The 22,264-nt window shown below is 39.8% G+C and overlaps 1 protein-coding gene across 3 annotated transcripts in view; it reads left to right on the top strand.

The window, feature by feature from the left end:
- ATP11B (ATPase phospholipid transporting 11B (putative)) overlaps positions 1–22,264 on the top strand; it is a 109,252-nt gene that overhangs the window by 5,639 nt on the left and 81,349 nt on the right. For 2 of the 3 annotated variants that reach the window (XM_032784853.2, XM_032784852.2), the window contains exons 2-3: positions 15,743–15,859; positions 16,834–16,923. In XM_032784853.2, coding sequence (XP_032640744.1) covers positions 15,743–15,859; positions 16,834–16,923 — 207 coding nt within the window. Of the gene's footprint in view, positions 1–15,742; positions 15,860–16,833; positions 16,924–20,800; positions 20,885–22,264 lie in introns of those variants that run through there. The other variant, XM_075068371.1, reaches the window with a different exon arrangement.

Below are 22,264 nucleotides of genomic sequence, written 5' to 3'. Positions count from 1 at the left end.
AAGCCAATTCTCAAACCACTGAGCTATCCCTCCTGTCTTTATAACCCACGAAAGCTTATGCCCAAATAAATTTGTTAGTCTCTAAGGTGCCACAAGGACTCCTTGTTGTTATAGAATGAAAAGTGTCACTTTTGCTTTTTAGCAGTAATAATGGCACTTTAAAACACTACATTTTTAAAGTTTTACATACTGCATTTGAAATGCTAGTGTTCTGGAGTGAAATGTGTGAAACTTGAAAGAGCAATTTAGTTAGTGATTATTTATAATATATTAAACAAAGCATTGTAGTTCAAATCTTGCATATCTTGGAGTGTTTAGATGTGAGAAATCAGACAGGTAGCCTGTCAGAAAGTACTTTAATTTTGGTGTAACTAGCTAAAAGATTTTTTTTAAGAGTATGTGAATAACTAAAGTATTTCCCATTGGGTTATTCTGTAGGTGCTGTGTACCTGCCACTATTTCCTTTCTGGGAGGCTTTAGAGTTGCCTGTTCTTTGGGTCATATGCAATTGACCACTCTGTTGCATCTAAGTTAAGCATAAATATAAGTTTGTCATCTAAGATACTTGTTTCTCTTTTACACAAAAGTGAATAGAAGATCTACCCAAGCATATAGGTGCAGTATGTGGAGTCATATCCCTAAGAAATGTATGATAATTATGTTCTAAGGCCAGGTCTACATTGTAAACGTACATTGGTATAACTGTGTCGCTCAAGGGCATGAAAAATCCACGCCCCTGAGTGATAGTTATACAAACCTAACCCCCACTGTAGATAGCGCTGAGTCGATGAGAGGGCTTCTATCAATGTTGCAACTGCCTCTCATGGAAGTAGATTATACTGATGGGAAGAAGCTTTTCCGTCTGCGTAGTAGCATCTTCACTGAAGTGCTATATTGTAGACCTGCCCTAAGATGCTCTTAATCATGATTTTGAACTAAAAACATTGTTGATAGTTTGCCCACTCCTGTCCTAGGGCATCCTCTATGGCCCGCGGGCCACATCTAGCCCTCCAGTTCATTTAATCTGACCCTCGAGCTCCTGCTAATTTAGTTAGGGTGGATGTGGTATTGGTATTGACACCTCCTCATCTATTATTTGGAGTGTACCACATCTACCTTAACTAAATTGGCTTTCAACATTGGTTCTCCACTTGTAAGGTAACTTCCTTCTCTTCATGTGCCAATATATATTTATGCCTGTTTCTGTAATTTTCACTCCATGCATCTGAAGAAGTGGGGTTTTTACCCACAAAAGCTTACTCCCAATTAAATCCGTTAGTCTTTAAGGTGCCACTGGACTCCTCGTTGTTGTTTTTGTGAATGCAGACTAACACGGCTATGCCTCTAATACTTCATACCCAGATGTGGCCCTCAGCCCAAAAAATTTGCCCACCCCTGCCCTAGGACATAGCCAAGGATATAGCCATTAAGTTGCCGATTTGTAGTTAACTGTCTAGTTTTGAAAAGAAAACCCTGTTTTAAAAAACAAACAAAAACCTTCCAAAAAAGCAACCAGGAATATTATTTTCCATGATGTTTCTTCTTTGTGGTATACCTGAGATTAACTGGTGCATATCAGGCATTTATAAGGCATAGAATGTCTTATTCAATAATCATTTTATGATGCTTGTCTTTATACAGCGAAGAACTACTGTAGTTCTCCTGAACCAGTCTGGATGAGGAAGCTGTCATGAAGCTGTGATTTTGAATATAAAGTTGTAGAAATTTTAAGCTATTTATAGCCAGTGGGAGCTGTGGACCAGCACTTGGGGCGGAGGCAGCGTGTGGAGTCCCTGTGGGCACCCTTGCACCTAGGAACTGGACATGCCAGCCACTTCTGGGAGCCAGGGCAGGCAGGGAGCCTGCCTTAGCCCAGCTGTGCCGCTGACTGGACTTTTAGCGCTGACCAGAGTCACTAGGGTCCCTTTTCGACCACACATTCTGGTCAAAAACTGGAGGCCTGTCAAACCTACTAGGGAGCCTTCAGTGCTTACCAGCAGTTTCTACCTGGACAGATTAATGCACAACACATTAGTGTGTGGTAGAAATACCCCCAAAGTCCACATTGCTGCTCTGATCTAAGGGCTTGTCTCTACACAGTTGTCTTCAACCTTTTTTCATTTACGGACCCCTAACAAATTTCAAATGGAGATGCGGACCCCTTTGGAAATCTTAGAGTCTGTGGAACAAAGATTGAACACCACTGCCTTAGATACAAGTCACCATTTCTGCTATTTTTCTAGTGTTTGTTGGATAAGCACCAATTTCATTTTTGTTTAAATCGGGGTGTTTTATCAGTGTTTGTTGGTTTTAACCAATACTCAGAAGCCCTGTTTATAACTGTGTGTGGCCTGATTTAAGCAGTGTTTGGCATAATGCTATTTGGGCAGTGTTTGTTCATGTTTGTTTTGTTAAATCATTGCAATGTCAGCAGCTGAAAAGAATGACAAACTTGTGATAATTTCATTAAACTGTCCTGCAAAAAGTCCTTTCGAAAAGCCCTGTCGAGTGAGAAAAGCTCTCTGGAGCTCTTTTCTAACTGCTTTTCTGTGGAGTTCTTTAGCTTCTCAAGCAATTATATTCTTGCACTATTCAGACGAATAAAAAAAAATCTACCTAGGAGCAGTTCCAGGGAAGATGCTGAGAGCTACCTGGCATCCTAGTTTTCACAAGCAATAATCCAAGAGTACCAACAGGCTGCAGTTGGCAGAGTATCTATCTTTTTCCTGTGTCCAGCGAACCTGAATATTATCATGCGCTGACAATGCATTTGACACTGTGCAAGACATGAATCAAGACAGTACCTGCCCTAGTGGACTTAATTAGAAAACAGACAAAATTTATGGAGCAGCTTGGAAAAGAGGAGACTAAGGTGGGATATGATAGAGTATATAAAATCATGAGTGATGTGGAAAAAGTGAATAAGGAAAAGTTTTTTATTTGTTCCTATAATACAAGAACTAGGGACCACCAAATGAAATTAATGGGCAGCAAGTTTAAAACAAATAAAAGGAAGTTCTTCACACAGCACAGTCAACTTGTGGAACTCCTTGCCTGAGGAGGTTGTGAAGGCTAAGGACTATAACAGCGTTTAAAAGAGAACTGGATAAATTCATGGACTTAATCTCCATTAATGGCTATTAGCCAGGATGGGTAAGGAATGGTGTCCCTAGCCTCTGTTCGTCAGAGGATGGTGATGGATGGCTGGAAAGAGATCATTTGATCATCACTCCCTTTGGAACACCTAGTATTGGCCACTGTCGGTAGACAGGATACTGGACTGGATGGAACTTTGGTCTGACCCAGTACAGCCATTCTTATGTTCTTATGTACTGTTTAATTATCTAATTTAATTTTAGTAGACTTCTTCATCTAGCCTCTAAATTTAGTGATCATTACTTGGTTCTAAATTTTAGTTGCTGCTCAGCAAAAGTTTTCTTAATATACCATGGGCTTTCATGTAGTACCATTCATACAATGAGCAAAGCCTGACTTGCTGGTAGGAGATAGGTCCCTGTAAATATAGATTTATTTTTTTTTCTTCAAGGTGTTGGACTGTGTTTAGACTTTGAGTGGGGAATGAGTTATGAGGTAATTTGCATTTTTTTTCTACAACCTTAGCAAGTTGAATAGCATTTGGCTATATTGCCTATTTGGCACTAAAGGCCTTGCGTGGTAGTTTCATTTTGTCACTAAGTAATTTCACTGCTTTTATTATTTATACGTTATTCTTGTTTTTCTGTATTGTAGTGTAAGTGCTCTATTGTGAACTAAAACATTATTACTAAGGATCCTTAATTTCTGAAGTCATCATAAAAATGTCTGATTGCTCAGTGATTCTAGGGTTTTTCTGGTCATTTTATCCACCAGTCAAGATTGTGGTCCAGATTCTCTGTCCTGAATCTGGCTTCTTTGCACTGCCTGAGCAATGCAAAAGTGGAGGAATGTTGCCACCACTACTTAGCTGAGAATTCTCCTTGCTCAGCTCCACCAATTTATAGCGGGTGTATGATCCCTTACAGATTATAGTGTTGTAAATTAGAGCAGCTTTCTGGGGTTCTCTATCTTATGTTGGGACGCAGGCAGCATGAGAATCAGGGAGCTATAACCAATGCGAACAATCTCCCTCACAGATCTCCACGCAGGAGAGAATCTGTCCCTGTGTCTTTGAATGGGCACTTTCTATCACCCAATTAATATATTGTCTTTTAATCATGTTACAAAAGTTGAACTTGCTGAGTATTTTCTCCTTTTAATTTCTCTTTTATAGTCTGTTTTACTGCTGACCAGGGCTTTTTTTCAGTACAGTGTGTTCCAGAAGCATGCAGCAATGGTCCTGTGTTCAACCAGCTGTCTGCTCCATAGAGAAACATCAGTTGCCTGACTTTCAAAACTGCAATTGGAAATTCTGGATAGGGTTTCGCATTTTAATGATATGCTTTGGGTTTTTTCCCGCTTGTATCTTGTCTCATTTTTGCTCTAGTCCATGAGCCTCTTCTAAGCATCAATTTCTAATTGTACCAAACTTTTTTGGTTTTGATATTTGTGATTTAAATGTTGGATACTTAAACCAGTGACTAGTAGACTGTAACTATTAAATAGATTTCACGTTTCTATGCGCAAGACTCCTGCATTAACCCAATCCTATCAACTAGGTGTCCACTCTAAGTTTATATTATAATATTGTTGGCTAAAGTATTCACCAAAAATCTTACTCTGATAAAAATGAAGAATTTCTTGTATATTCTGGTCGATGCACATTATACCAGTAAAAATAAGTTACAGTAAGTGATTGTTCCACTACGTAAATTTGCTTACAAGCGAAAAGCTAGTTTCCAGTTTTGTAAAGCATGAATAATTTAAGGTAGTGCCAGTATATTATTATAAATCAGATTTGCAACTAACTTCCACAAGTTGGAGAAGCTTGTTATGGTTGCAACTGGCAACTGCAGTTTCCAGAAAGTTTTAATTTTAAAACTCAGTTTTAATAGATTATTTAGGAGTACATAGCCTGTAAAAAAGCACCCTCTTAATAACAGTCAAAACATTTGACCCACAAATCAGTTTTTAATAGGTTTCTGTCACTTTTATAAAGTATTTCTAGTGATTAATCGTGTTGGGGTAGTGCCAAAAGCCCTCAATCTGGATCAAGGTTCCAGTGTCCTAGGTGAGTACAGTACCCATAGGGAGCATCAGACATGTTAGACGTTCCATAGTCAAGTTAGAGGACAATGTGTTTGTCACAAGGATCTTAGTTTAACAGATTACTTGTAGATGAAAGATGCAATATAATAAAAACCAGGTTAATTTGTTAAGCTTATCAATTTTTTTCTTTTGTTCTTGAGGATCTCTTTGGTGATACATTCTATTTTTCTTTTTTGAAAGGAGTCCTAGGGATTATAGGCTTCATGGAAGAATGATTTTTAAGGTGGGACTTGAAGGAGAAGGTAGAGACACAATGCACTGGCTTACTTAGCCTGGATGACAGGCTTTAAATAGAAGCGAAATTCTTGAAGTCCCTACATCTAATCATGTGAGGGTAGAACAAAAAAATCCATTATGCACTTTGAAAGTAAAAATTCAGACTGCAAAAAGGCAACATAGGAAGCAGAAAAATAATTAAAGAGTCACTGTTAAGGTGGGCAGTCCTAAAGTATAATCTGCCTTTAAAATAACATGCTATCTTTTGTACTACTGTACCTGGACTATTATATTAGTTCTCAGAATGGAAGGTGTGAGGTATGAAAAACGCCCTGTACCCAGCTAGGCAAGTATATGGTGACAAACTAGAACACTGGAGTTTACTATTTATGATAATCACTAGAAGGTAAAAAGAACTATACATATAGTATACTGTAGCATATACAAACCAATACCTACTATTCTTGGTCAGTCTATTTTGTTCTTATCCTGCAGTTAGAAAGCCTAGAAAGTATTTTTTGGATGAAGATAAAAGTATATTTACAGTCCAGGTCTAGCAATGAACCCATTTCCTTTTTATATGGATTGACACAATGAATCCTAATTGACACTTAGAACAAATATGTTAAGGCAAAACTTTGTTTTACTAGGCTGTTATGTATTCCTTCGGCATCTTGAAACACAAGGCCAAAAGAATCTTTCAAAAATATGAAAATATGACCCAAAATATGTATTATCTTAATTCAATGTTACTGTAGTCTGGATTACAATTTAATTTTTTTCTTTGAAATGTATAGGCAGGTGTTCTTTGTATTTTCCCTATCATTTAGTTGAATTTGCTTGCAACTTAAATTCTTGTTTCATTTTCTAATGGAGGTGGGAGGAAGATCCTGAATATGAAATAATTCCTTCTTTATTTTGATTAAATTGAAAGAATCCTGAGTTGTCTGACTTGTCTGGTTACTCTTAACTCTGCTGTTGTGTCCTGTATAGTTTTGACCCCATTTAACTAATTCTCTAGGAACCTGGCATTGATATCAATGCCTTAAAAAGGCACACACAATCCTTTAGTTGCTTGCATGAAGATTTCAGAGCCAGCAGATAAGAGCAGTAACAGAGTTGATCTGACAAAGCAGTTCTGGAAATACAAGGTCATTTCTTTTGGCAAAGTACAGGTGACACATTTGCAACCAGGTTACTTTTTTTATGTAAATTCTTCTTTTCTCACCTCTCTTCCATTGAAAGGAGTTTAAGAAAAACTGAAACTTTTGTAAGAATGAATAATAGGAATAGCAGCAACACTATCTTTTTTTTTTTTTTTTTTAAAAAGTCCTAAACTTATTTGGCCTCCAAACTTGAACAGGATTTTTTTTTATTTAGGATCAGCTAGAGGGAATTTTCCTGTAAATGAAATAAGAAAACAAGTGGTTTAGGGACACTGAGAGAGGGTATTCCTTGAGCATGTTACATATATCTCTTCTGAAATGTTTGTTTTTATGTAGAAAATGGGAAAAAACATTTGTTCCTATACTACGAGGAAGCTTAAAATATTATAATTCTTATTAGATAAAGTCTAACCCTCAGGGAACAGCGCTCCTTCTGCTATTAGTGCATCATATATTGAAGACTAAAATTAGCATTGCCTTTTATCTATGGAATATCAGAACTTCAGTGTAATAATAGACAGTTGCTGAGTAACTTTCATAGCATAGAGCTAGAATTTAATTTTGGGGTTTTTCTTATTGTCTGAGGTGTATTCCTCCCTCTTTTTGTGCATGTATAACTTTATTCTGGTGGTTAATTAACATTGAATTTAAGCTTTCTACCTAGAAGTGTTAATTTCTCAGGATATTTAAATATCAATTTGGGGAAAAAAGGGTAGACACAAAATGCCAAGGAAAGTTAAGGTTTAGCAAGGTTTAGGGAGGAAATTGTTCATGGACATGACTGAAAGTAGCACATTGTACTGATATTAAAATAATAAAATCATGGTTGAAATGCTGAATTAAAAACAGACAAAAGTGGCATGTTGATAAAAGAACAGAATAGGCTCTGAGCTATAATGTTAGGTGACAGTGCATCCTTTATCAAAGTAAATTAAAAGGAAGAACTAGGCAGTTTGACTACTAACTAAATTATTTTCCTTTGAAGTTTGTTGAGCAACAGCCATAAGTGCAATTGCCACTATAATTTTGGCCTAAATTTTAAAGCTGTTAATTTCTTATGAATGTGTCTAGGAATTTCAATCAGGGTGAAATCTTCAGCTCTTTCTTTCTGTGAAGAAGGGAAAATCTGAGTAGATTTTGAGGGATTGGGGGAGAGGAGGAAATACTTTATTTACCCTATTTCCAAACTAAACATATTAGCCTAAATTATCTACTAAATTAAAACCAAATGTTGGAAATGGGAATTATAAAATGTTTTTGGTGAGCCATTTGATCCTATTCATAGATGTCTGTATGAAAGGGACATATAGTAATAAGCTATTCATAGGTGTCCCCGATAGGGACATATAGTAATAAGCTTGTTGGGTAACATTGGGCTGTATGTTTAGAGGATTTGTCTGGGATGTCATTCAGAAGTGAATAGAGCAGAATTGTTTTTTAGTTGCTGTAGTCAACATTACAAGTAAATACATAAATTAAATGAATTGAAGTGCATCCCCCTTTGTGGTTGTGCATGTGTCATGGTATAGATTCAACAAGAAAAATGAATTTTTGCATTATAAAATTGATCTTTGCAAGTGAAAAAGAGCTTGAAATTTAATTCTGATTTTAAATGAGAGGAAAGCTCATGGTTTGGCACAAATTTGGAGTGTCCTTTATGTCCCTGTAGAATTTTTCCTCCAACTTTCAACACACAGATGATGATAGCTGCCTGATAGTTGTGGCAGGAGTACACAATTGGATTTTTCAAGACAATATAATTATTCCAAATGTATGAAAGATAGGTGTTGAAAGAAATGAATTTTTTATTACTAAGAGGAAAACAAAGCATATTCTTTCATATGTTTAGAAACCATGCAAATCTTTCACCATATGTAACATGAGCACAAGGAAATATTAGAGTAATAGTACTTAACACTTGCATTCAAAGTGCTTCATGTATATTGGGCAATATTAAAAAGTGGCTATTCAAATATTACATTTGGTGTGCCTAACTTGAGGTATGTTAAATGTGTTTGATTTTCAAGAGGTGCTGAGCAGCTGCCTTCTGACAATAAGATACCTTTCAGGTGCTCCAGGATGAGCATCCAGAAATTGCTAGTCACTTTTGAAGATCTTGGCCATTATCTAGTTATCACACTCTTCTGGGAGGGAAGTTATCATGTTGTAGATGGGGAAACTGAGGTTAAATTATTTGCTCGAGGGCACAAAGGCAACTGAAGATAGCACTGGGATTAATAATAACTAGTTCTTCTTCAAAACATCTTAAATCACATGCTTAAACCACTAGACCACATTTGCCTATCGGAGTAAGGTAATGATCGATCTATCGGGGATCGATGTATCACGTCTCGTATAGACGCAATGGATTGATCCCCATACGCGCACCCTGTCGACTCCAGCAGGGTGAGAGGCGGAAGCGGAGTTGACGGGGGAGCGGCAGCCATCAATCCTGCGCTATGAGGATGCGAAGTAAGTCAATCTAAGATACGTTGACTTCAGCTACGCTAGTCTCGTAGCTGAAGTTACGTATCTTAGATCAATTCCCACCCCCCCAATTGTAGACCAGGTGTAAGACTGACTATTGCATTCTGGAACCTGTAAACTCTCTTCAGTTTCACCCTATTGTTAGAGATGAGGACTTCTCAGTTGTAAGCCCTACGTGCTAGTCTGCCATCTCTGATGGTTACCAGTTCGTTCAGCATATCTTGGACTCTTGTTAAAAGCCCTGTTGAAAGACAAGCTCCATACTTAGCACTCCTCTTTGGTGTGCTCCTACTAGACATTATTTTGTTGCCAGAGTCATATTTTCTTCCCATAGGGTCAGGGAGGCTAATCCTTATCTAACAACTGTAAAACAGGACAAGATCATATGGTGGAGGACATTGAAGGAAGTTGGAACTGTGGTGGCATCCATAAAATAAGATCTTTTTTTAAACGTGTAAATTTTTAATTTTAGAATTACTTTTGCATGAACAGTCATTGACAGTTCCACAGTTTTTGTGTTGTCCAAAGCTTTGTAGGAAAATTTGATAGGAACATGTATAAAGCTACGTAGTTCTACATAAATGCCAAAATCCTTTCCCGAGAATACTAAAGAATTAGAGCAAAATACAGCTTTGTGACAAGACTTGAATAGATCTATTTACTGATTAAAATTTGATGTTCTATATTAAATGAATGACCTTTGTAAACACTGTCATTTAATAGTCTTTATCTTATTTGCTATAAATTCTCATTTGACTAATATTAAACAAAATGTAGTTTAGAAGAATTCTCGAATCTGTATTTTAGTTATGCATCCTAAATTCAAGCAGTCAATGAGAAATGTAGTTTGGATAATTGATTGTGTTTGTGTTATAGTGTACCTATTTAATGTTCTCCTAAAGAACTTGAATTTTTGGGTAGGGGAGGGGTACAGAAAGGTATCAGATTTCTGTCAGAACAGAATATGTAAAAGAAAACAACTAAATTGTATGTGTATGCTGCCATATTGAATAGGGTAAAAACTTTTTTACTATTGCTGCAGAAGAGTTTAAATGACTTAATGCTCTAATAGAGTTTTAGGAATACAGTTTTATTTTTAAAATTATGACTTTGTGCTTACTTTACAATCAGTCCTGGTTACCAAGAGGTCTGTGTAAACAGAAGCAGTCTCCTTCTTGCTCGGATTGCTCTTTTTTTAGTGATGTCAGAAATCCATTGTTTGACATCAAAATTGTTTCCATGGCAAAGCTGCCACAGTAAAGTGCAGCATCCTTGAATGACCCTGAAGAGAGAAGGGTGGATCCAGAAGAAGGCTTACGGGAGTAATTTAGACAGGCAGTTAAGTTCTGCTTAAATTGGAATTTATCCAGGGCATTTCGGTTAAGAGCCTTACTCTTCTTTTAAAAAAAAAAAAAAAAAAAAAAATAGTCTACTAAACATCATCATAGATAGCATGCTGTTTGGGAAACCGTACTGCTGAGTTATTGTTCTCTTTTCAGATAGATTGCTACCTACTGAATTTCAGCCTCACTTTTTGGAACACCTGCGTTTCCCATCAAAATGTCATCTGATCTATGAGAGACAATGTGAATTGGTACAAAAGTGGTAAACCACAATGATTGGAGGAGGAAGAAGAGGAATGCAGAAATAGTACATGATAGCTATGTTTTCTTCTTAACATTGCTACAGTGGATCTTTAGAAGAGGAAGGAATATAGCAGTAGTTTTTTAAAGAACAGGAACAACGTTGCATGGAAACACATAAGCCTGAGGGTACATGGGGTCTCCATCTTTTTCTAAAACACGAGGAGTCCTGTGGCACCTTAGAGACTAACAATTTATTTGGGCATAAGCTTTTTGTGGGCTCTAACCCACTTCATCAGATGCATGGAGTGAAAAATTCAGTAGGCAGGTATAAAATTTCAGCATATGAAAAGATGGGATTGCTTACGAGTGGTAGGGGAGAGGGGTCAGTGCTAATGAGGCCAATTCAATCAGGAGATGTGGCCCATTCCAATAGTTGACAAGAAGGTGTGAGTACAACAGAGGGACTACCTAATGAATTGGCCTCCTTAGCACTGACCCCCTCACTTTGGTATGGCAACTCCATCTTTTCAGTGCTGTATATTTATACTTGCTAATGAATTTTCACTCCATGCATCTGATGAAGGGTTAGAGCTCCCGAAGCTTATGCCGAAATAAATTTGTTACTCTAAGGTGCCACAAGGACTCCTTGTGGTTTTGCTGAAGACAACTTACACGACTACCCTCTGAAACTTTTCTAGTGATGCATGCTTAAAATTGCTGCACAAAAGGTTTTCTTTTTCTACAGTAATCTTTGATATGGCAAATTTTGTTGACATTAGTAAACCAGTATGCCTAGAAGAATATTTGCTGGCTGTGTGAGTACAGATTGTATAGAGGTGAGTATATGTTAGCAGGTCCTTTTCTGTGCAGGAAAATAGTCATCTAAATAAAATAGTTTCAGAAGATGGATTTTCATACCAGTAGTTTTTTTTATTATTATTTAAAAAAATCTGAATAGGCTCGGCAATCTATTGGCAGATCAGCGGGCGTTTCCAGAGAGCAAGAGTTCAGATCTCATGCATCTTCAGTTAGAACCCTCCCCTCCCTAGGAAGTGACCTCTTGCAATGGTCTCAAATTTATTCTCTTTTGTTAATAAAGGCGGTGTTGAAGGGCTCCAGAAGGAGCTCTCTTTCCTCAGTGTAACTCTTACGTATGCAATGTCTTCTGAGCAAAAGAAGAGTTTCCAGATAAGACTTTGCCGCCATCTTTTTTCACTCCATCCACTTACACATGAAATTCTGAAATTGCCTTGTTTCTTTTCCATAACAAATTAGTTTCACACCTTTCCTGACTGGAGCTGGAATGATGGAGGGCTGGCTCAGAGTTTCCTAGCCAGTACCCTGTCACACACTTCCTCCTTATGAACTTCCCTGTTTGTCCTTCGTTGGCCCCTCTGCCTCCTTCCAGTGGGATTCATACAGGGAAGTCTCCCCCCCCTCTTTCGGGTGATGGTCTCCTGGGGGTTCCTTCATCTCCCACACACAAAAAGTACAGTGGTCGGGGCGGGGTGGATGTCTCCATATCTCTGCTGCCACCACAGGTCCTCACACCAGTCACACCCCTGCAGTTATCCCTTATCCCCTTTTCTTCTGGTAGGGGGTCTAGGCCAATCCTGACCTCCTGCTGGACACCCTGGGTTTGCCCAAGCCACCAAGCAGGGTCCCATCTCTTCTCCTGGGATCTGTGTTGTGGGGAACTCCAGTTGCCCCTTTTTTCCCCTCTGAGAGGCTTTGGCTGGCCGTCTACCCTATCCAGGCTCTGTTGTCTAGGATTCTTAGGTTCATTACCCCGAGGACCTTGCTCTTCTTCCTCCCTGGGGCATCTCAGTTTAGGAGTCCCTGCCCTCTTCCTCAGGGAACCTTTTGTTTTCCCCCTGGGGGGAGGGCACCAGTCTGTACCTAACACAACAGGGTGTGATAACCCCCCGCCCACTACTCCGACCCACTTCCATTTAAAGCTGCCCTGCACTTCAAGGGGCACCTAGGTCACCAGGCAGTATCTCCTGTCCCCATGGAAACATTCCAGAGCCATATGTGCATCTGGAATTATCCAATGCGGTTTTATCAGCCCCCTCTGGATGAGCAAGTGCTGAAGCTGTATCCGTCAGGCCCCTACGTGGTTTCCTCCCGACCCTCACTGGGATGGTGGACAGTTCTCTAGCATTAGTCTATCCACAATATTCAGCCCACCTGCATTCCATATCTGGGCAGTCCCCCTTTTTGTGTCCTGGCCACTCGCACTGCCAGCAAACAATCACGCTGGCTCTACTGGGAGCTCCTCGGGGTTCCTCCTTCCCCTCAGGGCCTTTCCCAGGAAGGGGTTCCCTCAGCTTCTTCCCCAACTCTGTCTTTATGGAGTCAGTCCTCCCTTCAGGGAACATGTGCCTCTGTGTAGTCCTCAGTTAGCTTGATTGCTGCATCAACCGTACTTGACTGATGATGCCTGACTCAGACTCGAATATTCTCGGAGAGGCCTTGTAGGAATTGTTCTAGGATGAGGGCATCCATTATCTTCCCCGTTTTGCATCTCAGGCCTCATCCAGTCGGTGGCCCAGTCCTTCAGTCTCTGGGCGAATGCCCGGGGCCACACAGCCTCCGTCCATTCGGCCGAGCAGAACTTTTGGTGGCATTTTTCTGCCGACAGGCCCACCTGTTCTAGGATGGCCACCCTCACCGTCTCATAATTCTGGGCCTAGCTGTCTGCTCGAATGTACCAAGGAAGGCATCCAGGTCATCTGCTGGGCCTTTTCTATAGAGTCCTAAGCTAGTGGCCGTGTGCCATCCCCTACTGCGGGACTCGCCATTCATGGCAGGAGTGGCTGCTGGGGCAGGGGATTGGTGTGTGGGAGGGGGTCTGGGCTGGGGGTGCAGGCTCTGGCCCGGGGTTGAGATGTATGGGGTATAGGAAGGGGTTCTTGATTGGGGGGTGGGGTTCAGGGGTGGGGCAGGAGATTAGAGCACGGGCTTACCTGGGGTGGATCCTGATCAGCCTGTGAATAACGTAGCTGAAGTCAGTGTACTTACATTGACTTACCGTGGTGTCTTCACTGCAGTGAGTCGACTGCTGCCGCTCCCCCGTTGACTCTGCTGTTGACTCTCGCCGAACTGGAGTACAGGAGTCGACAGGAGAGCGCTCAGGGGTCGATCGCTGCCTGCCGATCCGGTGGGTAGTGAAGACATACCCTTAGATATCACTTATCTAGTTAGGCCCAATGCCAAATTTGTAGGATCCAAATTGTACGAAGTCTGAAAATATGGTGGAAAAGCAGTTTTTGGTGTTGAGACTTCTTCAGTACTAAGCCTTGCTAAGGAGGCTTGGAGCTGTGACTTGTAATCAGTCTCTCAGTGTTGAGATTCTTCTTCCGCAGGGCAGACTTGCTTAAGCATTTCCCAAGAGTGGAGATTCATAAAGGCAGTTTTTTGAGGGAGAGAGAATTGTTACCAATAACGGTAGTTCTTTCCCCTTCTTGTCAAGGAGTTGTCTCCTGGAGTGTTTTTCTTTCCACAGCACTTGTAGGTAGGTCTCTCAGCCTTGTTGAGCTTGGGGGTAATGACCAACCCTCTAGAAAATTGACCAGAATTGTCTGACCTCAGTGGCACAAATGGCACCTGTGCTGATGTGCATCCCCTTCCGTCTCTATCCCCACCTTGCAATTTTGGTCAGGGTGTGTCCCCAAAATAACTTGGTCTCCTTTCAAATTGTAGGATTTGGCCACCAAATTTGAGAGCATACATAACTTCATTGATGCATAATGCTTGCTGTTTCTCTTCCCCTAGTTCCTTGTCAGAACAGGCGAAAATGGCAGAGCAGGCGAAGAGCAAGCTTAATCCCTGCAAGGAGATAAATGGTTGTGGCATGTAGGGACAGACTAGGTCTCCTCCAATATTTCAGATGGCCAAGAGCAGTCTTGTAGCAGACTCCTGGTACTTGTCCCCCATCAGCTGTTGGAGCAGCCATCGCACTCCAGCATTGCTGTCCTGTCCCCCTCCACCCACTTTTTTGATAGTGGGTCTTCCTGACCTACTACCAAAACTAGAGCAGCAACAGATATTGATGTGGCTTTGCTGGCTCTAATTCCAGAGCAGCTGCCAGTGTAGGCTACAGCAGCACCAGAAGTAGGATCAAGTTCCCAGTGGAGTATCTGCTCTTTGAAGAGGCTTTGCAGAGGAGGCAGCACTATGAGATTAATTTTCACTTCTAAGATTTGTCTAACCCTGCTGAGCAAGTCTACAAAACACAATGCTCCCACTGTTATCATTGGTGCACCTGAATTGGTGGTAACAGTGGGAAATTTTAGAAAATAAAGTCTCTGAATGTAAGCAAGGCTTTTATGTTCTTTGAGGCAGGAAATCATTTACTTGGGAAAGAGGGAAAATGTTTGGTCAGTTTCTTGATTTTCTACTGGTCAGATTATTTTTTTCAAACTTGAATCATAGCATTATGTTAGTTAAATCATAAGAAAGTTGAAATAAATAGGAGATAGTCACACTATGATCAACATTAGTATGGCGTTTAAAAGTACAGCTATGACTATATTTAATTTCTGCTTGTATTTTGGTTTCCATTTTTGCTTCTCTCCGCCTTACTCATACCCTCCTTCAGCCAAACTGCCATTTCTCTGTTTTCTTTTTTTCTGGTTTTACTGTGAGACAGTAACTTTTATCCTCATTTTGCATAGCCGGCATGTGCTCTTTCTTCTGATTCTTAGGGTTTTTGGTGCTGTTTGTCCCATAAGGAATTTGGGTTTGATTTCAGTTGATTATGTCAAAAAATATTAAACACAAAAATTAATCAAACACACAAGTTTAAAAAAACAAACACATTTAATCAAAAATGTGTTTAAATGACATTAAAAAGCAAGCCTCCTAACATCAAAAAAAAAAATCCTTTCTGGCCCAGATATGTTCAACTTTTGTGTCCAACTCATAATCTGCTATTCTAAGACTCTGTTGTTGAAATTGGGATCCCAATTTCAGTTTAAAGATTAGCAGAACTTTGGGTGCCATGTGTGGTCTGAAACTATAGTTTTGATGTAAACTGTCCTGCCTGTTGATAAACTGATTTTTACTTTTGCCTTTCAGGGTTTTGACCCACCACATCAGAGTGATACAAGAACTATTTACATAGCAAATCGTTTCCCCCAGAATGGCCATTATGTTCCTCAGAAATTTGCAGACAACAGAATCATATCATCTAAGGTAAGGATCCATGTACTTTGTCAAAAATATTTGATGAAGAGTAAACATCACTTAGGATCTTATGGAGTATCTGTGCGTCTGGTGGTGTGATCTGTTTTCATGTAATTTAAAACAGCAAATGGCTTCAAAACCAAAGTTTAAATAGTGAGACCCCTTCTCCTCCTCCTCCTCCGCTCCCATCACCCTGCCCTGCAAAATGCAAAAACCTAATTGCACACCAACCAACCCTCTTGGGTAAAATTCCTCAGAAAAAGGGTGGGTCTTGAACCATGAGATCTACTGGCAATTCCCTGAATCACCTCCAGATATTTACATCTATACTTAGAGAGGGCATCTCTCAAATTTCCAAGTCTCAAGCCTGTTATGTGAAAAAGAGCATGTTAGTGTAGAGAACATTGAGCTGCACACACAGTTTCCTTCCTGGTGCACAGTCTGGCCGTTGGTGGGATGCATGGACATAATTGGTCAGGGTAAATATCTTAGTTGGCTGAAGAATAAGGACAGAAGGCAGCAGATAGCAATGTCTGCTGCTGCAGCAGCAGCCATGGTAAATCTTTCCCCCTTCCCAATAGTCAGCTCGCAACCAGCTGATTGGCTCAGTGGGAAGGAGAAAGCAGTCCCTATGGGGACCACTCTGACACTGCTCCCTCCCTCCCTCCCTCCCACCCACACACATGCACATACACCGATAGGTAGAAAGGTGTCTTCAGCTGGCACTGCCACAGTGCAGAGCTGCCTCCATGCCTGGGTTTCTCCCAGCTCCTGGCTTTCCCACAAGAAGGGACAAGCCTTGTCTCTGCCTCACCCCAAAGACAGAGAAGAGTGTACAGTACTTTGGGGAGGGAGAGGAGAGAGATGAGGAGAAAAGGTTTTGAGGGATTTGTTGGGGAGAGACTGGGAGGAGATTGAGACGTTTTTGATGGAAAAGTGATGCAATGTCATGTTATATAACCACACTTCTCTTTTCTTTTCAGTATACGGTGTGGAATTTTATTCCGAAAAATTTATTTGAGCAGTTCAGAAGAGTAGCCAATTTTTATTTTCTTATTATATTTTTGGTTCAGGTAAGTTGAATAAAACTCGTAATTTCATGAGAGAGACTCCGTAGTCTGAATATAGAGCTAGAAACAAGTATTTTCTGAGTTATATTCTCAGCTCTGCTACTCATTCTCTGCCTTGGGCAAATCACTTAAACTGTCTGTGTTTTCTTTTTTATTTATTTTATTTTATTTTAAGGCACAATAACTACTTCACAAGGATGTTGGAGGCTTAACTACTTAAAGGGACTGTGCTGAATTTAAGCTCACATTTGACATATTATTTTGAGTATTTACAGTTTTTATGAATTTTAAATCTCCTTAATTAAAACTGCATTTTTCAATCAGTTATTTCCAGTGTCTGTAACGTAGTTGTAGCACTGCATTGATGTCTGAAAAGTGGTCAGTGAAACTGGACAAAGAAAAGAGACCTGGGGGCATGCACAAGAAAATAGGTTAGAGGCCCCTTCTTCTGTTGGGATTCCCTGGGGGTGAGGGCAAGAATTCAATTGATCAAAACAGCTACCTGCCTCAATTTTCAACCAGTTAGAATGCATGGTTTCTTAGTCCCATGCATCATAAGAAAGAAATTTGTTTGTAGGATAAACATTTCTTTGATAAATTCCAAATGCTGGTCCATCTCAGTTTTATGGAAATCACTAGCATTTGAGACTAGAATGAGACTTCAGTGTGAACAATTTTATCTGCTCAGCATTTTCTTCAAGTATTTTTTCAATCACCAAATGTACAATTCTAAAATGATGAATTTGGAGATTTTAGGTACATGAAACAAATGCCTGGAAATTTAATGTTAGGACGGACAGTTTGTCAAATTACATCTTTTCAGTAAGTAAATGCATACAGACATGAATTAATGTCACAGTCAAAGCAAAGAAAAGCATAAATTTAGCCTACTTTGTAACCTGATGGGGATTCTCTAGATTCTTGGTGCTGCTACTTTTAATAAGTGGACACCTGTGTATTTAATGAGATTGCTTCGCACACAACTCTGTAATCATATAGTGCTTTAGGTATTCAAAGCTCTTTACAATTGCATCACCTCTGTGAAGTATAGGTAAGTGATACCCAATTTTATGGATGGGAACACTGAAGACTTTAAAAGGCTTGACCACGACCACACAAATCAGTAATGGAGCCATGATTAGAACTTGGCACGTTCTGATTCCCCATTCTGTGCTCATTGATCCAGACCATTTTGCCTCCCCTTGCACCTGCTCTTTTGAATTCAGAAGAAGTAAACTTCTGATATTTTGTTTTTATGTTAAAATGCCTATTTGAATATCAATTAGTCTTAAAGTTGTTCCATTTCCTTAGGAAGGGCTGGTATCCTATAGTCATGAATGCTTTGTCCCGTCTCTCTTCCTATTTCCAGGAATGCTGATTTCACCCTCCTCTTGGGAATCTATCCTATTATGTAACTAGATCTTAGCATGAGGAAATTTTGTTCCTAATATCCAAAAATGCATAAGTAAATATAGGTAATGCTCTAATTTGCCATTCCTATTAAAAAGCTCCTAAACCTGGTGGTGTGACTTACTCCTCACACAACTTTACTCATGTAGCTTAGTTCTGAGTTCAACCTCCATTCCACTAAGGGTCTCTTGAGTCAAGATTAGTAATTGTTTCCTAAACCCACCTTTACATTCAGATGTTGCCAGTCTCTACATGAACAAACTGAGATTTAAAATGAAACCAGAGTTTTATTTTGCGTGTGACTCTAAACCCACCTCCTCTCTCCATAGGTGAAAGTGCATGAACCCAGTGGATCACCTAACTCATTTAAAAAAAAAAATAAAAAAAATCTTTGTCCATTTAAATGGGGAGTGCCACATTTTTATAACACTTAATTTTTGTGCCCTGCAATATCCTGAGGAACTGTGCAGATTGAGGTGTTAGAAAAGGAGGTTTTTTTTCAAACAAATTGATAAATTACGCAGTAATAAGTCACCAAGACCAGACGGTATTCACCCAAGAGTTCTGAAGGAACTCAGGTATGAAATTTCATAACTACTAAGTGTGGTATGTAATCTATCACTTAAATCAGCTTCAGTACCAGGTAACTGGAGGATAGCTAATGTGGCACCATTTTTAAAAAAAAGGCTCAAGAGGCGATACTAGCAATTACAGGTCAGTAAACCTAACTTCAGTACCAGGCAAATTAGTTGAAATGGTAGCAAAGAACAGAATTATCAGACACTTAAATGAACATGATTGGGAAAGAGTCAACACAGCTTTTGTAAAGGTAAATCGTGCCTCACCAGTCTGTTAGAATTCTTTTGAGAGGGTCAGCAACTGTGGACAACGGATATACCGTACTTCGACTTTCAGAAAACCTTTGACCAGGTTTTCTGTGGGATAAGAAGGAAGGTACCCTCGTGGATCAGTAATTGGTTAAAAGACAGGAAATAAAGCATAGGAATAAATGGTCAGTTTTCAGAATGGATAGAGGTAAATAGGGATGTCTCCCAGAGATCTCTACTAGGACCAGTGCTGTTCTATATATTCATAAATGATCTGGATAAAAGGGTAAACAGTGAGGTGGCAAAATTTGCAGATAATACAAAATTACTCATGGTAGTTAAATCCAAAGCAGACACTGAAGAGTTAGAATCATAGACTTTAAGATTAGAAGGGACCATCATGATCATCTAGTCTGACTTCCTGCACATTGCAGACCACAGAACCTTACCCATCCATTCCTGTAATAGACCTGTAACCTCTGTCTGAGTTACTGAAGTTTTCAAATCATGGTTTAAAGACTTCTAGTGTTAATGGTGGATTCTCTGTAACTTGAACTTGCGAGTGACACATGCCCCATGCTGTGAAGGAAGGCAAAAAACCCACAGGGTCTCTGTCAATATGACCCGGAGGAAAATTCCTTTCCACCCCCAAATATGACCATGAGTTAGACCCTAAGCATGTGGGCAAGACCCACCAGCCAGACACCTTGGAAAGAATTCTCTGTAGTAACTCAGAGCNGTCTGGTGGTGTGATCTGTTTTCATGTAATTTAAAACAGCAAATGGCTTCAAAACCAAAGTTTAAATAGTGAGACCCCTTCTCCTCCTCCTCCTCCGCTCCCATCACCCTGCCCTGCAAAATGCAAAAACCTAATTGCACACCAACCAACCCTCTTGGGTAAAATTCCTCAGAAAAAGGGTGGGTCTTGAACCATGAGATCTACTGGCAATTCCCTGAATCACCTCCAGATATTTACATCTATACTTAGAGAGGGCATCTCTCAAATTTCCAAGTCTCAAGCCTGTTATGTGAAAAAGAGCATGTTAGTGTAGAGAACATTGAGCTGCACACACAGTTTCCTTCCTGGTGCACAGTCTGGCCGTTGGTGGGATGCATGGACATAATTGGTCAGGGTAAATATCTTAGTTGGCTGAAGAATAAGGACAGAAGGCAGCAGATAGCAATGTCTGCTGCTGCAGCAGCAGCCATGGTAAATCTTTCCCCCTTCCCAATAGTCAGCTCGCAACCAGCTGATTGGCTCAGTGGGAAGGAGAAAGCAGTCCCTATGGGGACCACTCTGACACTGCTCCCTCCCTCCCTCCCTCCCACCCACACACATGCACATACACCGATAGGTAGAAAGGTGTCTTCAGCTGGCACTGCCACAGTGCAGAGCTGCCTCCATGCCTGGGTTTCTCCCAGCTCCTGGCTTTCCCACAAGAAGGGACAAGCCTTGTCTCTGCCTCACCCCAAAGACAGAGAAGAGTGTACAGTACTTTGGGGAGGGAGAGGAGAGAGATGAGGAGAAAAGGTTTTGAGGGATTTGTTGGGGAGAGACTGGGAGGAGATTGAGACGTTTTTGATGGAAAAGTGATGCAATGTCATGTTATATAACCACACTTCTCTTTTCTTTTCAGTATACGGTGTGGAATTTTATTCCGAAAAATTTATTTGAGCAGTTCAGAAGAGTAGCCAATTTTTATTTTCTTATTATATTTTTGGTTCAGGTAAGTTGAATAAAACTCGTAATTTCATGAGAGAGACTCCGTAGTCTGAATATAGAGCTAGAAACAAGTATTTTCTGAGTTATATTCTCAGCTCTGCTACTCATTCTCTGCCTTGGGCAAATCACTTAAACTGTCTGTGTTTTCTTTTTTATTTATTTTATTTTATTTTAAGGCACAATAACTACTTCACAAGGATGTTGGAGGCTTAACTACTTAAAGGGACTGTGCTGAATTTAAGCTCACATTTGACATATTATTTTGAGTATTTACAGTTTTTATGAATTTTAAATCTCCTTAATTAAAACTGCATTTTTCAATCAGTTATTTCCAGTGTCTGTAACGTAGTTGTAGCACTGCATTGATGTCTGAAAAGTGGTCAGTGAAACTGGACAAAGAAAAGAGACCTGGGGGCATGCACAAGAAAATAGGTTAGAGGCCCCTTCTTCTGTTGGGATTCCCTGGGGGTGAGGGCAAGAATTCAATTGATCAAAACAGCTACCTGCCTCAATTTTCAACCAGTTAGAATGCATGGTTTCTTAGTCCCATGCATCATAAGAAAGAAATTTGTTTGTAGGATAAACATTTCTTTGATAAATTCCAAATGCTGGTCCATCTCAGTTTTATGGAAATCACTAGCATTTGAGACTAGAATGAGACTTCAGTGTGAACAATTTTATCTGCTCAGCATTTTCTTCAAGTATTTTTTCAATCACCAAATGTACAATTCTAAAATGATGAATTTGGAGATTTTAGGTACATGAAACAAATGCCTGGAAATTTAATGTTAGGACGGACAGTTTGTCAAATTACATCTTTTCAGTAAGTAAATGCATACAGACATGAATTAATGTCACAGTCAAAGCAAAGAAAAGCATAAATTTAGCCTACTTTGTAACCTGATGGGGATTCTCTAGATTCTTGGTGCTGCTACTTTTAATAAGTGGACACCTGTGTATTTAATGAGATTGCTTCGCACACAACTCTGTAATCATATAGTGCTTTAGGTATTCAAAGCTCTTTACAATTGCATCACCTCTGTGAAGTATAGGTAAGTGATACCCAATTTTATGGATGGGAACACTGAAGACTTTAAAAGGCTTGACCACGACCACACAAATCAGTAATGGAGCCATGATTAGAACTTGGCACGTTCTGATTCCCCATTCTGTGCTCATTGATCCAGACCATTTTGCCTCCCCTTGCACCTGCTCTTTTGAATTCAGAAGAAGTAAACTTCTGATATTTTGTTTTTATGTTAAAATGCCTATTTGAATATCAATTAGTCTTAAAGTTGTTCCATTTCCTTAGGAAGGGCTGGTATCCTATAGTCATGAATGCTTTGTCCCGTCTCTCTTCCTATTTCCAGGAATGCTGATTTCA

Source organism: Chelonoidis abingdonii, chromosome 8 (genome assembly GCF_003597395.2).
Source record: "Chelonoidis abingdonii isolate Lonesome George chromosome 8, CheloAbing_2.0, whole genome shotgun sequence".
Taxonomy (NCBI): Eukaryota; Metazoa; Chordata; order Testudines; family Testudinidae; genus Chelonoidis; species Chelonoidis abingdonii.
The sequence above is the reverse complement of the archived record's forward strand: the minus strand, read 5'-3'. Positions and strand labels throughout refer to the sequence as shown.